At 35.4% G+C, this 17,255-nt stretch overlaps 1 protein-coding gene across 2 annotated transcripts; it reads right to left on the bottom strand.

Annotated features, from left to right (window-relative positions):
* Nucleotides 1-1,242: 1,242 nt before the first annotated feature.
* Nucleotides 1,243-17,251, bottom strand: LOC146136586 (5-formyltetrahydrofolate cyclo-ligase-like). Of its 2 annotated transcripts, XM_083396047.1 has the most exons (5): nucleotides 15,776-16,637; nucleotides 14,414-14,505; nucleotides 4,602-11,531; nucleotides 3,491-3,639; nucleotides 1,243-3,186 (listed from the first exon to the last, which is right to left on the bottom strand). In XM_083396047.1, the coding sequence occupies exons 3-5, from the start codon at nucleotides 11,516-11,518 to the stop codon at nucleotides 2,258-2,260; spliced, it is 7,995 nt and encodes a 2,664-aa protein (XP_083252173.1). In that variant the 5' UTR covers nucleotides 11,519-11,531; nucleotides 14,414-14,505; nucleotides 15,776-16,637; the 3' UTR covers nucleotides 1,243-2,257. The 2 variants fall into 2 exon arrangements, with proteins under 2 accessions (XP_083252173.1, XP_083252174.1); XM_083396048.1 differs by lacking the exons at nucleotides 1,243-3,186; nucleotides 3,491-3,639; nucleotides 4,602-11,531 and having other exon boundaries at nucleotides 15,776-17,251.
* Nucleotides 17,252-17,255: the final 4 nt, after the last annotated feature.

Genomic DNA, 17,255 nt, shown 5'->3' with positions numbered 1-17,255 from the left:
GTTGTGAAAGCAATATATCATTTTTCATGAAAATGGCACTTTTGCCCCCCCTTGCCCCCTTAGCAAAGGGCAGGAGGGGCGCCTGCCCCCCCTCTCCGGCGTCCCTGTAAACACTTGCCGGTCAGCTAACCGACAAGAATAAAATTAGAGAAAAGCGAGAGAGAAAAAATATCTTGCGTCTAGGGCAGTGGTTCTCAACCTTTTTAGCTTACGGACCGGTAAATTTTGAAAACAAGTTTTGCGGGCCGTTGGACCTTCAAAGATCAAAATCAACCCAAAATGTAATTACGACAAAAGTATATGCAACTTAAAAGCAAAGAATGGAAACGTCAATTTAATAAGCAGTTTGCTGCTGTCTTTTTGATATCATACGTGTTTTACATGGTTCATTGAAGTTTTTCACTTACAATTGGTTTTAAAGCGTATGACTTAAACGAGTTGTAGCCTACTACAACACTTGCAACATCGTGACGAACAATAAAGTCAAAAGTAGACCATAACTCTATGTTGCGTCACAATGCAGCAAATTACGGAACTAGCGAAGTTCTACATTTGATGGACAAGCTTTTAACATCTGGCATTTTGCAACTGAGATGTAAAATTGTAATATATTAGGCGGACCGGCAGGAAAGTCGATACGGACCGGTATCGGCGGTTGAGAACCATTGGTCTAAGCCAGAGGTTCCCAACGTGGGCGGTACCGCCCCCTTGTGGGCGTTGGCGAGTTGCAAGGGGGCGTTTTTGGTCTTTTTCTAATTTGGGGGGCGCTGAACGCACATAAGGGGGCGTTACATGAAAGTACAGATGAAAAAATTTTGTAAAAGGTTCACATAAAAATAGTGACAAACAGCATTGTAGGTAACTTTTAACCTTATGGCAACTTCCGTACTGCGAACTTGTAGTAGTTTTCCTACCATTGTTACGTAATAATTGGCTTTCTTATGTTTAAGTTTGTTGTTGCGTTTCACCATTTTATACGCGGCAAAATGTTTGTATATGTAAAGCAGGGGTCATCGCCGGATTCGGCCAGCCGCGCCCTTTTGACAACTAGACATAAGTTCATTTAAAATACTTATTTTAAAGAAAATGCCGGTATACCCCCCAAAAATCGCGCCCGCCAGGTGCGCCCGGACTTAAAAACATTAACAAACACTACACTATCTATTAAGGTTAACGCGTTTCCTCAAGGTAGCTTTATTACACTTTTCATTAGTAGTATGGATGACAAAATGCGGCCAACGGAGACCTTTCTGAGTTTCGTTGGCGACCAAAAAAGGTTGCCGACCCCTGATTTAAATTCTTGGTGCAGAAAGTTAAAATTTTCCTGGTAATGACATAACCTGGTGAAATAATGTATCTATAAATTCCCATAGTGAATGTATGTTAGACAACCTAATATATGACTGACAGCTTATCGAAACGAAAGTGAAGTCAATATGATGTTACACAACGATTAATATAACACTTTACTGTAAAACAAGATGAGGGGGGCGATATGAAATAATATTGAGCCCAAGGGGGCACTAGTGTAAAAAAGGTTGGGAAACACTGGTCTAAGCCCTAGGGTCAACCTAGTTGCAGACGAAAAAATTTCGTTTACATATAGTTAAAGTTGGCAAAAAATATAATTCGACAGGCATTCTCAGGACCACATCAGACGTTTCCAAAGCTGAGCCATCATAAAGAGCAATAAATGCACGTGTACGGCTATCAAACGGCCCACAACTACATGATAACACTAAGCTATTCAGAAGTTAACTCGTGGACAACAGTTTGCCGACCACTGCCTTAAGGGATAAATGCTATATTTTGAGCTTCAGCAAATATTTTTGATAAGAAGGGTGGGAACTTTACGTTAACAAAAAAAGTAAGAGGTGCGTTTTGCCCCGCTTTTCCCAACTTACAGAAAGGGATGTCCGACACACACCCCGCTTGGGTACGCAACTACCCACAATATTAGTAAAACTTGATAAGAGTATAGTTTGATTTTTATAACAGAAATACCAATTTTCAGTACATGCTATGCCTGGTAACAACAGCATAATTATCAAAAAAAATTCTTAACTAAGTTTTGTCGCCTTGTTTTTTGTGGTCACGTGCCCCTTCCCCTTGGTCAGTAAGTAGACAAAATTATTTTTCATTTAAAAAATATAGAACGACGTCTCACCTACGGCTGGTATAAAAAACAACACTCGCTTTTATAGCCTATTCATGTTTTGATATTGATATTAACAGTAGAATTTATCGCTATCGCTTGCTACGACTTGCTTTCCCGTTTCATTTTTGCAAGGCCATACTCTGGCCGTATCGTTGCAATCTTGCGTTTGCGTTGGAACTTAGTCCTTTCCTGTTTGCGCAGTTTAAATGCAGCTGCCTTTCGAGGGTCAGCAATAAGCTGCACAGCCTTCTCACGCTTTCTTTCCCTGCGCTTGTGTGTTATCTTCTTCGTCACAGCCAGGTAAGTTTGAGTAAAAGTTTCCGAGTCCGTCTTCGACTTAACAACTTCAAGCACTTCTGAGGCGAGGGCTCGCAGGTTGTTGATGCTTTCGATTTCGTTGTCGCTATGTGTTGCTGAGGCATTGATTCCGCGGTAGATAGGCTCCAGAAGAAGCTTAAGAATACGCTCCGGTTTCGGGACATTCATGCACAAAGCAGCACAAAACTTTAGCACAGCGCTTCTCTTGTTGATTTCCTTTGGTTTTTCTGACTGCTCAAATTTGGTGATTTCGATCATTTGCTTAAGCACCGTTATCATGGTTTTGTGCGTTGTGGTCTCTCTAGTTGAGCTGATTTTATCCATTACCCTTAGCACAAATATAAGGTTTTTAATATTCTGTTCTGCAAGCTGAGCAGAGAGAATTTCCGATTTGAGCTGATAAATAAAGCTATGACTTAAGCTTGCCAACCGCTCTTCAAGATTTGCCCGGAAATAGGAACCTCCGATCTTAGGGTTGTCCGCTAATTCTCCGGGGTCTACACTAGCAAAAAGACAGCCAAAAAGTTGACAGCATGCTAGTCTGACCCAGTCGTGGTCGTAACGAAGAAGTTTTTCCGCTGAGTGGTAGAGGCGTTGTAGGTGGTCATCAAACTTGTATGACCTGGCCATGTCGCAATTTTTGAGAATTGCCAGAAACGAGGAAAGATGGTAGAAGATTGAGTGGTCCGTTCTATGTGAACATTTTTCGTCTGAAATGGTAAAAAAATTCAACCACAAGGAAACAAAAAATCATCTTAGATTTGCTCAGTGACAGATGCTCATTAAAAAAATAAAGGTTAACGTGAAATAAAATGTTAAATATTGAGGCCGGCTTTGAGAAAAACAAAAAATCAAGTTGGTATTATTACAATTGTAATACTACTTTTATGGCCAACTTAGTATAATATACAATTATACACAAAACTACAATTTAAATGTAGTAAAAACTAGCCACCTCATAAGGGGGACTGTGATTTAAGATACAAATTAGAGGATAATATGGAATCTAAATACCCCCACTTTCCATCTCTGAATGTATATTATCAGCAATTTTCTCAAGGATAGAATCTAAGTGTTGTTGAAAATTTGATTTTTCCACCTCAGCAAACACAGATACAGACATCGCTGCAAGTCTACGCTGCACTTCATCATCACTGCCATACCTTAAGTAAATAAAGAAAATTAGAGTTAGTTGTAAATCTTGGATTTGATGCTGTTTTTATCTGCAATGTAATAGATATCTAAATCAGGGGCGTGCAAACTGCGGCCCGTGAAACCAAAATATGTTGCCAGCACCACTAAACATTCAGGTTACTGTTAAAATATTGAAACTTCCTGACTGTTCCTTAGTCTAGGCCGCCTTATGTAGCATGTAAATTTTTAGTTTATTAGAATAAGAATAGAATGTGACCTGCTAACAAAATAAAACTACAAATTGTGTTTTGGATGCTGTTGCGGAAAGTGTACAACTTTGTGTGAAAGTGAACTGAGCGCTGCAATTTTTTTGTTCTTGAAATGCTTTCGAATAGCTACTTATGGCCATATAAAGAAAGCACATTAAAAATGTCTGTTTGATCTTTTTCGCTCATTTGAAATGTAATTGTTTTATATTCAATTTCAATGTTCATGTGAGTTAAAAAAAAAGACACAAATTTCTCTCTGCGCAACTAAAAAGTAGTTTTTTACCGCGAACATTTCAATCTAAATAAGTTTCCCCTGAATCCGCCACTGTTTTCGTAGTGGGCCTTTAAGTAGCTCTGAAAAGACTACTTTGGGCCACAACAAAAGTTTGCCGACCACCGTACTAACAGGTAGACGTCAAGATATGCAAGTGGCCCGTGGTCCGAATACACATATTTGGCCTGGCAGTATGAAAGGTTGCACGCCCCTGATCTAAACGATTTTTAATTTTTTATAAAAGTAATTAAAATAACATGACTTTTTAGACAAATCACACTTGATTTGGACTAAGGCACTTAATCATTTAATTTTTTTATTAACTAGTTGTTCTGTAATTTGCTTTAGTATTCCCTACACAAACAGAAAAAGTATGATAGTAGACCAATAGTTTAAAGTGTGAATCTATTTCAGGCTACATGCATACAAATACTAATGTTCATCATACCAGTGTGAAACCAGGTTGAATAACTGATTTCTTGTGTTGACATCTAGTTGTTCCAGTAAAATCTTCAAGACAAATGCAGCCATCTTTTTGCATCGAGTTGAGTCATCATTAATAAGAACTGCTGCAGTGGGAATAAAAATCATACCAGCATGGTTGGTGATCAATTTCACAGGAAAACTGTTGACCAATAACGAAATCAGTTCTAAAGCTGATAAACGGCCATCATCAAATTCATAGCTCAACTGGGCCAATATAAATTCAATGTGGCTATCCAATTTTTTTACAGTTAATGGGTAGTTGATAATAAAGTGAAGGTACAAGCTCCTGGCCTGAGCGCGAGAAGAAGAGGTGTGCGATTGAATTGCAATTTTTCGCACTTTATCGATGACTTCAATTACCTCGTCACATTGTAAGCCTTTTTTCAGGATTGATTTAAGTAATTCGAAAGCGTGACTCTGTCTCTGTATACTATAAAGGTCTTCTTCAGCATAATTAAGTAACATTTTCAGCTGTGTTTCTGACATTGTTGAACCATGATCTGTGGAGCACAAGACACTTAAACTTTTGAAACTTACTGCAGCTATTTCCTGATTACTTGTTCCTTTGGTCTGATCCCGGAGCACTTTAAAAAGTAAATTTGTAATTTCAGTTTGATGTAATTGCAAAGAAGGCAAATTGGTCCTAAAGAGTCTTGTTAAACACCGGATTGAGTCCACAACTGTTTGTTGGAAAGAAGATTTTAGACATTTAACTAAATTCCCAACAAACTGGTCAAGCATTTCCAAATCTTCTTGGAGAGTAATTGAAACAGTTTGTTTTTTAATAGCAGCATGCAAAAGTTGGAGACTAAATTCAATTAACAAATGAACATTGGTTTTTACAGTTTTAGTTGTTGGGTTTGAACCATACCTCGTTGGTTCTGTTGATAACAACAGGGACAGTGGTTGCAAAGGCTTACTTGCACAATTTGACATATTTTCTTTGGCTAAACATTCACTGAACAATCCTGGCATTTTTTCACATAGTATGCCATGAACTAGTGTCAGAAAATCCACTGATTTTAAGCCTTTGTTTTCAAGCAGACCAAGTTGGATTTCAACAAATATATCCTTTGCAATTTTCTTTATAGAGTGGTTATGTGTGTTATCCAAACGCGTTTTGATTGGTCCAATAACATGCATTATAGATAACTTGCCAACAAAAGTAGAGAGAAGTTTATATGCAGGATATGCTTTACTCCTGCCCCTGGCTTCTGGAATTTTTGATTTCAACTTGTCAACCTTCTTCTCTGACGCTGTTTCGCCAAACAAATCCTCGTTTAGAATTTGTAATAGCTTTTCAATGCAGCAATCTAATTCTCCAAAAGTAATGGTTGACGCTTTGGAAATGATAATTGAGTAGACAACTGAGGTAAGAACATGCTTTTGGTATCCCCTGTTTAGTCCAGATTGGAGCTCTCTTAAAATCAAAGGCAAGTATGATATATCAATAAGATCAGATATCTTGACCATGATGCTACTGGCAACTGTCCTAACTTCATGAAGCTTATGTCTCAAATAACCGACAACTTTTAAAATAACACCAGGTAATAGCGATCTTAGGGTTAATGCAGGAAGCTTTCTTATAGCTGAAACCAAAGCTAAAGCCAGGGGTATTTTCTTTTTACATTTATCAATATCTGCTTTGGTATTGGACATTTTATGATTATTTTTCTCTTCTTTATAAAGCAGAAGGCCATGAAGACTAGGAATAAAATTATTTTTCATATAGTTTAAAATTTTACTGGCAATAACGATATCAATACCACCAGAATGCTCTGGGTGATCTTTTTCAAGTTTTGCATCTACACCAACTTCCATTATTTCATCACCATCATTATCGTCCATACCTTCCTGTTTCTCATTAAGATTTAGTTCAGGAAAATCCACTACAATATCATTTTCAGAAGTTAACAGTAATTCTTTTTCATTAAAATGAGTCAAGTTGAATGGAAAAACTTCTAGAATACTACAAATCATGTCCATGGCATAATTGTTTTTTTCTACATTGCGCATAGTTTGTAGTAAGAATCGTTTGTAAAAAGACCAAGGCATGATGGCGCAACAGCTTTTAACTGCATCCAAACAAGCATCTTTCAAATGAACATGCTTTGACAAATCAGTACCATAAAGAGTCTGTGTAGCAATCGGTAAGAGAAACCTTGTTGCCACACTGTGAGATATTATTGGATTAGTTTGAGTTTTATCTGCATCTAAGTTTGTTTGATTGTTAACTGGGGTTAACAACTTAATCATCCGCCGAAATGCTCTTGCTCTCCTGTGGAACTGAATATGTTTAATATTATCGAAAAAATCATCTTCTGGATCTGTTTGACTTGACAGATGTTGAAGGTTTTTAGTTATAGGTTCATTTGGAAATGTTTTAACAAGCTTGGAAAGAAGTGAAATAGATTCATGACGACATCCCTCATCTGTTGATCTTAAACCACGCTGGATTACTGGTAAGAGCATGTCTTTTATCAGCGACCTGTACACAGATTCACCAAGTGGATGGCTTGTATCAGTCAAATGCTGAATTTTGCTCACTAATAGTTCTAGCATCCTTGAAACACTTTCTCTTAATGATATGTCGGAGTGGTACTTCAGCAACGTAAACAAGCATGAATGTAAAACCGGTTGAAATAGTAGGCAATTATTTTCAAACAGGTCAGTATAACTTTCTTCATTTAGCTTTTTGTTAATGTTTTGAAATGCAGTCAATCTGGCATCAAAATCCAATTCTTCAACAAATCGCTTATTCCAAGCATTTAATCGTTTTACTATGTCACACGTCCAATCTTGAGATGGTTCATTTTGGCATGCGTTACAATAAACTTCAACAAGCAGTACTCTAGATTCGCGTTCAGATATTTTGGAAAATAGCTTTGAAATTTTAGTAGCAAGTGAGGATTCATGTATGACCTTGCTTAACACACTCAAAGCTGGGGTTAACGTTTTGTCAAAAAGCTTCCTCTGTTTTGTGCTAACCCGACACACATGGCTCAAGAGTACATGACTAAGCTCAGAAAGCACTTGTTTGTCTGTTTCGTGTTGGCATATTTGACAAAGGAACTCAAGGTACTTGGGTTGAAGAGCCACATCTCCTTTGTTGCCGTCCAGCTTATTTACAAAATATGACAGAATATATTTAATGTAGGGCTTTAGAACAGCTATTCCAAAATCAATGACTTGTACATGCGTAAGGGGGGTTAAGTCATTGTATAGTGCTCCCGATGATAAAATGGATTGTTCCATTGTTTCTTTGATATTGATATTTTCTTCAGGTAATGGTTCTTCTAAAGTGTGGATGAACATTTCAAGGATAAAAGAGGCAACATCTGCACTGGTTTTTGGAGAATTTAAGGTTGCTGTAACTGCATATAACACTGTGGGAAAGGTATTTTCTGTTTTAGTAGAAACAGATTTTACTAACAAAGATCTGTACCTCAGATTGGATGCAAACAGATCAAACAATTTCAGTAAAATAGTGGGATGACCCGAACTTTCATGTAACAGTTTGTTCATTTCAGGGGTGACAAGAACATTAAAAATGGCATCAACTTGTTGCAAAGAAATTGTTTCAAATCTGGGCCAGGCATTTAGTAATGCAATCAGACATTCAATGGCTGCTTTTTTTACAACACGAAGATGGGCTACAAAGTGCTTTCCTAAGCATTTTTTCTCATCAGAATTTAAGGAGTCAAAAAACACATTAAAGGATGATACAACACCAAGTAGCAAACTGAGCAGCTTTGAAAAGTATGTGGAGGAAAGTTTTTGATTAAGCTTAGTAATGACAGAGTGTAAAGCAGAAAGAATGCCCTGTTGTCTTGACAATGGTACAGTTTTAAATGTTTTTTGGGCCTGTGTCGTATTGCACTGAATGTCCTTCAAAATATTATCAGATAAATTCAAAAGTTTAGCATATGGCTCTACAATGAGGTCAACAAACATACATACATCGTGCTCTTGGACATTGGCAAGAAATCTAATAATCATAGCACGCCCCGCAGAAGGAGCAGATTTTCCCCCAGTTGAAGATCCGGTTTTGGACTTTAAACGACCAAAAAGAAAGCGTAGAAGGACAGTGATCACATCATTCCTTTCATCTTTTAAAATATCATCAACAATAAAATTTGTCAAAGTATCTCGAAACTTCTTTTCATCAAAAAATTCAAGAAGGCGTTCTTTGTAGTTCTGAAGACCTTTTTTTTTAAAAGTAAACAAGCAACTTAAAGCTGCTTTTTGTATTTCTGGATCTGGGTGTGATAATAAATCATTGTAGAGAGTGGTTAATTCCATGCTATAGACATTTGATGTAGGGTTTCTAAATCGACTAAAAACACTGAGCATTACATCAAGTGTTTTGACAGCATCTCTTCGCCTATGAATTTTATCAAGTGTTTCCTTAGTACTGCTTAAATCCTGGAGAGGTGAGTGGCTTTTATCCACGATATAGTACTCTTTTTGCAAGTAGTCAAACAATAGTTCTGCCAAGACTCGATTATGTCCTTCGACAATATCAAAATTGGATAACATGGCAAGAGTTTTCCAAAGCTGTACCCTAAAATTGTAAAAATCCATTCGGGCATTCACAACTTGGTTGACCTTCTTCCAATTTCCTTTCACGTAGGAATCAAATGAATTAAAAACTGTATCTTGAATGCCAGTTGTTGCTCCAACAACCCACCATCTACTGGCTTCAGCATTTTGAGAGGCATCACATAATACTTCAAAAAATGTCTTCCAAAACACATCTTTTTTAAGTGGTGCCGTCAGTGTGCAAATGATTTCCTGGACACCAGGCCATAGAGCTGAAAAGTTAATGCTGAAGTTTGCTAGAAGAAATCTCACAATGACTTCTTTAATAAGGGGGTCATTGTGGCCTCCAGAATCTTGATATTGAATTAACTTGCTCATATGCAGTAGTTTAGATCGGAAATTGTGCAGAGAAACTGTCAATAACTCGGCATCAATGCAACTTTTAATACTTTCAGAGGAATTCTGTTGGTTCAAAATATGTAAGGATAAAAGCCTTATGTCTGAACTAAAAGATGAGATATTCTTAACAAGGTTTACCGTTATCTTTTCATTGACCATTTCCCTAAAAGTTTCATTTGATTCCAGTAAAATACTAGCAATAAAAAGAGCATGCCGGTTATGAGACCACTCTTTAACAATAAGTGACATCTGTTTAAAACAGCATTTTATAAATGACAGCTTTTTTAGCTGATAGAGCATCTGTAAGGACATAGCCATGACAGCTAAAGAGCTTTCGCATGAGCAGCTGGATGCAAACTGTAAAAAACGCTCCGAGATCGTTTTTGAAGCACCACACGGTAGGGGTTTTATGTGTTGCAAAACAACCAGAGAATACCAAACAGCATTCAACTCATTGCTACTTTTTACAACTTGTAATAGTACTTCCCCTGCTGTTTTGACACCCTTTTCTCTGGAAAGTACTGAAAAGTCCAGCAGATAGGGAATGTAAGATTTCAGTTCATACAATGTGGAAGGCTCCTCTTGTCTGCTGTGAACAAAATTAGCTAATATCTCCAATATATCAAGTATGTTATTGCTGTTTTGCATATAACACTGACAAAACTTTAAGAATTGGTTTTGTGCAATATTCCTAAAGTCGTTACATGAAAATAAAGACTTCCAAAAAGAACAGAGAGTAGTGAAATCAAGTGTGCCAGTTTCACCTATCAAGTTAACCAATTCCTCTTTCTGTTGTTGCTTCAATTCAGATTTAGAACCACACAATACAGTGGTTATTAAATTGCAAATTGTTAATGCAAAACAGGATTGATTGCCATCTTTAGTTGGCAATACCAAATTCAAGCAGGCTTTCAAAGATTCGAACAATTCAGAAAAACTATAAAGCCTTGAACAATGTCTTGTTTTGCACCAAACATCAAATAATTTCAATAAAAACTGTAGATAGGAAACTGAGTTGACATTCAAATTACTGTTTATTTCATTTATTAGTAAGTTCCAAACAGGTTTGGCGTGTTCTTTTCGAGTGTGATCAGCCATTAGATTTATAGATATTGCAACAGCATCATAAACCTCAGCTAAACAAAGATCATCAGTTTTTTCCTGCTTTAATAAAGATAAAATTACCAAAAGGACATCAGTTGTGCATGAATGAAATCTATTCTGTGATGTCTTGACAATATGAAAAATGACATTTCCTATTGCATTACTTGAGGCTTTGACAGTTTGAGCAATGGTAAATAGTTTGTATATCACAAATTGGCGATCTCTGCATTTTCTTAAAAGAAATGAAATGCTCTCAGCAGCAAATGAACTAACATGAGTAGGATGTTCTCCTGTAAGTAAGACACTATACATCTCCAAAATTTGTGCCATATCGTTTACCATGCATCTCCATAAATTTCGAAACAACAATGAAATTGCAGTAAATATAGATTCCAACCTTTCAACATCTGTTGTTTTTAAGAGTTCTGTCAAAATAGAAAAAAACTTAGAAAAATATGGATAAAAATCAGAACTTAAATCAAAACAAAGAGATACAGTAAGCTCCAACAATGCAGGCAGTGCAAGGGATTCCTTAACTTCTAAGTGTTGCAACAATGCTGCAATAATATCCTCTCTATAATGTAACACTAGTCTGTAGTTTTTTGTCTTTCCAGAAATTTGCTTCTTGAAGTTGTTGTAGGCAATGGAAAGATCCAAATCACGCCACTTTTCAAGACATTCTGAAAATTTTGAAAAATCATCAGATTCATCAGTTGAGTGTGTGTGTCTAATATGGTGAACTGCATCAATATTAACAAGTGCTAGTCTTTCAGAAAAAGTCTTGAAATGATACTTGTTCTTCTTCTTGTGCCTTGCTGGGGCTGAGCTTGACATGGCGCCAGGTAAACTGAAATTAAATAGATTTAATAGATTTTATATATATGTATATGTATATATATATATATATATTGTCGCTAATAAAAAAAAATTGTCGGAAGTCCAAAAATGCCTAAATTGCTTTTTTTTTTGATTTTTGTACTAATAAAATTGTTGCTTGTTTTTTGTGAATAGTGTCATATCTCTAGCTTTTTTAGTTCTCAAGATATAAATATATTAAAAGTGTAGTGTAGTGGATGCAATTGTTTTTTGAAAAAAAATGCTTAAAAGTGTTATATGCGCCATTTACGACAGTTTTAGGATTTTGTGTTCCTTTTTTTATTAAGTTACCGTTTTATGAAATAACAAAATTAACGACTTAAAACGAGTTTAGTAGCTTAACAATGGGTGAAACCGTCGAAAACAGAACAAAGGGGTGTGAAATATCATGGTTTACTGTTCGTGTTGGGCATTTTAGAAGTTAAACTGCGCCGATTTTCAAAAAAAGTAGTTATAGTGAGTGATTGGAAAGTGTTGTAACTTCTCATAAACAGAATGATTCAATCATGAAAAACTGACGTAACTCTATAAAAAAAACGACTTTAATATAGAATGTTTAATGCCTAAAACAGACAACGAGAAATTTAAATGGTACGACTACTTTTAGTGTGTAGAACTTAATATCATATATTAAAATTATTTTGTTTTGTCAACAAAAATAAAAACTTTTTTAAAACAAAAAAACATTAAAAAGCGTTTTTTCTTTCAAAACAAATAATTTGGACTTACAACAGTTTTTTTTTATTAGCGACGATATATATTTATATGGTTGAATCATTTCATGATACATAAAAATAGGGTTAATTAATAATACCTTTAGCCAACACACAATTTGGTGCATCGCAGTAAAAAGGTCTAATAAATAAATTTTCGCACAATGAGTCTATAAATCACACTTATTTTTTGCTATTAGGTCGAGTTTGGGGTTATACAATAATAATAGATTTTTTTTACATTTGTTAAACAAATATAACTGGTCAATAAAATTGAACTTATTTTTTTCAATGAGAATGGTATTTTATTATACATATATTTTTGCGATGATTATAATCTGCCTTTAGTATTTCTTCAGCACATTATATTTCTAAGGTATCGTTAAATCTGTATTTCCCAAAAAATGCAGTTAAAACAATAGACAGCTAGGATATTTGGCTAAATGTCTGACATTTAACTTTTTGTATACATGACTTTACTCTGGTGTCTTTAAATAATCCCTCATTCTAAAAACCTTGATTATTGGATTCTATAGCTTAATGTAGATGAAAACTGAGGTAAGTTTCAAAATCAGTGCAGACTTCAAACATGATTCTTAAGTTTTGCATTCTGATTTGATGTGGAGAGTATACACTTGGACTGAATAGGGCATCAATAACTAAAATTTCAAAACTTGGGTGATTGAAAAAAAAGTGCTCAGCACTATTAAATATTGTCTAGAACAGGGGTTCTCAAACTTTTCAGCGCAAGTCATCCCTGACACAATTAGCGAAACTCGAGTTATATAACACATGGAGAAAATATTCAATAATCATCTCAGATTTACTAGGCTTTTGGTTTTGTAGTCTGATAAATAGGGATGTTCAAAATAGAATCCCAAGGTATTCTAGAATAATAGGTTTCGAATCTAGAATAACGCATCCAGAAAAGCGAATCCTCGTATATTTTTATTAAATTATCTAACCTTGGTTTTTTTGTGGAAGGGATTAATCTTAATCTACCCCACAGGGCCTACAATCACAGCAATAAATCGCCCAAACAATTTGCTAACATGTGTACATTATAATAGAAAATTCTCCCATATGTTTAACATTCTTAACAACTGTCATTTGAAGCAGTTCTGTAAACTGCTTTATGTCAACTGTCCAGGTTGTTGCCAAAACTTATATTTTTGCCAATAGTGAGTACAATGAAACACTGCACACAGAAGTCTTAAGCAATTCGGTCCTGTTTTTTAAAGCATTGTTGGGTTTTAGTGCTTCTTTTTTGACTAACGTGATCTGTTATGCAGTCAAATAATGTACTGCAAAGAATACAAAGTTACTATTGACATAACGAATTCTTGACAATTACACTGTGCATAACTGCATAACCTCGCTGAATATTGGCCTAAAGTTGACCTTAAGTAACCCTATAGCGCATTTTGTAGAAGGCCAGCATGTTTTACAACGTAATATTACTTTTGCAACTTAACGCATTTAGGGCAATTGCGAACTTCACACCAGACATTACACGTTAGTCACTCGCCCAATAATGCTTGATTGACACTTAATTATTAGACTAACGTTATCGCGAGATGCGGTAATTGGTCGCCCGAAAAAACGCTGACACTGCACTACCAGGTTACATTTAAAGCAAGCACTATAAATTGGTCGCCGCAGCGACAGGCCAACTTACCACACGCGTTTGTACAATTAGGCGCAACAATCGGCGGTAAAACATTAAATTATATCGGTTCCAATTACCCGAAATAAACTGCAGAATTGAATTCGAATCCCATCTGGATTCAAATTCAAGGATTCGACATTCTACTTTGAAAATCCCTACTGATAAACTACAAGTATTAAAGAAATTTAAAATACAAAAGTGGCCATTATTTATGCGTCTTAAGATTGCTTAAAAGCAAAGTTTAGGCATTATTTGTTTTGTGGGGAAAAATCTTTAAACATATTATGGTTGATGTTACAGTGTTCAAAGTACATAATTGTAAAAATATCTCAAAGTGCATACAGAAGTGATATTTTGAATGTTTCGAATATATTTGTTTTTAAATATTTTGGTATGGGCTTTGATATTTTTACAACAACCTCCGGCCATTATGCTACAAACTATGTTTGAATTATTAAGTATGTGACTCACTTTTTTAAATAGGAATTCAGCTATTTTACCTCCTCTTTTAATAAATGCAGGATTTGTTTGCTCTGGAGTTGCTTTTTACCAGATTGGTGATTCTAAACAAAAAGTAAATGCAATATGACCATTAATACTAACTATATAATTATATATATATCAGGGTTGGCCTTAAGCACTCGCCCGCTCGCCAATGCGAGTGCAAATCGCTCCGGGCGAGTACTGATTGACACCCACTCGCCCGACTGGTGAGTGGCTTCGGCGAGAAATTTAATTAGTTGGAGTAGGACAACTTGTGTTAAGCACCACTACTAAGCGAATTGTTACTTAGCGCCAGTTATTTCCCTAAACACTAAGACGCAAATACCTTCAACACTACACAAATAATAAGGTTAATCGAAGTCACGTTCGAAGCTCGTAATACAGACTCTTTGTCCCGTTTAAAAAAAATCGTTTAACTGCAAACAATCAAAGACGTCATTGCTGCATTGGCAAATAGTTATAAGGTTTATCATTTAACTTAAACATGGTGAATTTTTAAAGGTTTAACCCAGTCATTGACGCCTTTAGAAAAGTTTATTGGACTTGCGATGCACCCAGGATAATAGTTCTACTTTTTTGTGTTTATATAATTGTTTGTATTACAAAATTAAGAGCAATTGCTACAGTTTTTGCTAACAATAAGTTTCAATGCAAATATCTTCTAATAATATTTGTAAGCAGTGTTTTTTATGTTTTGAGGGACTGAAAACTCCACTGAACACTATGATATTTGAAAATATCGCCTTCTTGTGTAACTACAAACTATAGTGTTAGGCGAAATGTGGCGTTTTGTTTGTGGCGCGAAACACCCTGCGTTAAAACGTCCTTTAAGCACAGAAAAACCAGGATACGAAAAAAAGAGAGCGCAAGGATTTTTAGAAAAATGGAAAACAGGCAGGCCGTGGCTACTAAATTGTCAGTGTTATTTTTTTCACTAAAGATTGTTAAAAATATTTCGCTAAACATTGTCTTAACCGTAAACTGCTTTATGGGTCATTAATTTTTTCATCCGTGCTGGAAAATAAACAACCAGACTTTTAGGAAAACTACTGTTTACGTAGAAAAACCACAAAACAGAATAACGATAACCTAAGAAATGACCGCGCTAGGACGGAAATTTGCAGACGGCATGCCAACAAATTTGGCGAGTGTTATTTCGTCCGGGCGAGTGCCGATTGATTGCCGCTCGCCCAGCTGGCGAGTGTAAATTTTTGCTTAGGAACAACCCTGTATATACAAACACAGACACACTTGCATGCACACTTTAAGGAAAATATACTTTGTCAAACATAAAAACAACAATTAATAATTAAGAATAGTTAAACAAACCTTAATCAATATAACAAAGAAATCCAGTATAGTTTGGGAAGAAATATTTATTCCATTTTATATCTAGGCACCTAAATATTGTTGGAAAATAAATTGTAATATAAATACGAATTATATAAGCTATTTTTCAACAGCAGAGATGTGCTCACACAGTACTCTCAAAAGTAAAGTTGTTTTAACTCGGCAGAGATTTATTTGACTACACTTCAGGAAAGTAATAAGGGCACTACCATAACACAAAAAATTAATATAGTATTTTTTGGCAACATGCTGTAATTTTTTATGTTTTTTTTTTGTTATGTAGTTATGCATCGACATTCCGGGTAAGGCTGCAAGCAGACATGGTGTTAAAATCTAATTAAATTAATATTTTCTCACAATAAACATAATGTTAGGCAAATGCAATTGGAAATGGATTGCTTATTTGTCACCAAAGTGTACATTCTAACTAGTCTTCACCACATCCAATCCACATAAAACGAATTAAATAAATTACTCTAATTCAAGATTTTGAAATATTCCAGATGCTGTTCTAGAATACCTAAAAACTTTTCTTCAAATATCCCCTATGATGCACAAATTTAGTAAAATGTAAATGGTACAGCATAATATATAGTTGAGATCAACCAAAATCACTTAAATGGACCAAGTGTAAATTGTTATAGGCACTTTTAGGGTCAAAATTAAGTACTAATCTTATGCCAAAAATACAGTTTGCTTTACCAAAAACAAACAGTGTAATACTAAAACTTATAAATATACTATTTAACCTCGGTAACACCAACTTTTAATCCAGCAAAAATAATAATAATGGTGCCAGGTAAAGATAAAAACAAACAAAATACAATGTTGATAAGTTTAACTGATATTATAAAAGATTGGTAGTTAGCACTTCATCTACCCTTTTGTCTTGCAGGGTTACAGGTAACTCCGAACAAATTTGCACACCGAATGCCAATCCAATTAAATATGGGACGCACAGAGTACTTGCTTTTTCAATGTATATGTCATAATACCCCTTTCCATGGCCAAGTCGATTCCCACTTAAAGTAAAACCAACTCCTGGAACTACAATTAAATCCAACCCTCCAGTTAAAAGGGCATCTTCTCTAGAATCATCATCATCAGCAGGTTGCTTAATTTTCCATGAAGTTTCTGGCAGGGTACTGTAGTCTTCCATAGAGTGTAGACGAAGCATGTCCATATTGGCACCAATGTACCTTGGAACAAATACCTCCTTGCCAGCTTTTATAGCATTGGACAAAATTGTCTCAGTTTGAACTTCATTTTTCATGCTGAGGTATACAGCTATTCTCCTACTATGTTTATACTTTTGGTTTTGAAGGAGTTTTGATACAATTATATTGGATTGTTCAAGTTTTTCTGTTTCTGTCATTTCTTTCAATTTATCTTTTATCTTTCTGCGAAGACCATTCTTCATTGATTGCAGTTTCATTTTTAATTAAACATGTAAAAATAC

Source organism: Ascidiella aspersa, chromosome 8 (assembly GCF_963924565.1).
Source record: "Ascidiella aspersa chromosome 8, kaAscAspe10.2, whole genome shotgun sequence".
NCBI lineage: Eukaryota > Metazoa > Chordata > Ascidiacea > Phlebobranchia > Ascidiidae > Ascidiella > Ascidiella aspersa.
Note: the sequence above shows the minus strand (reverse complement) of the source record. Positions and strands in the feature narration are given on the sequence as shown.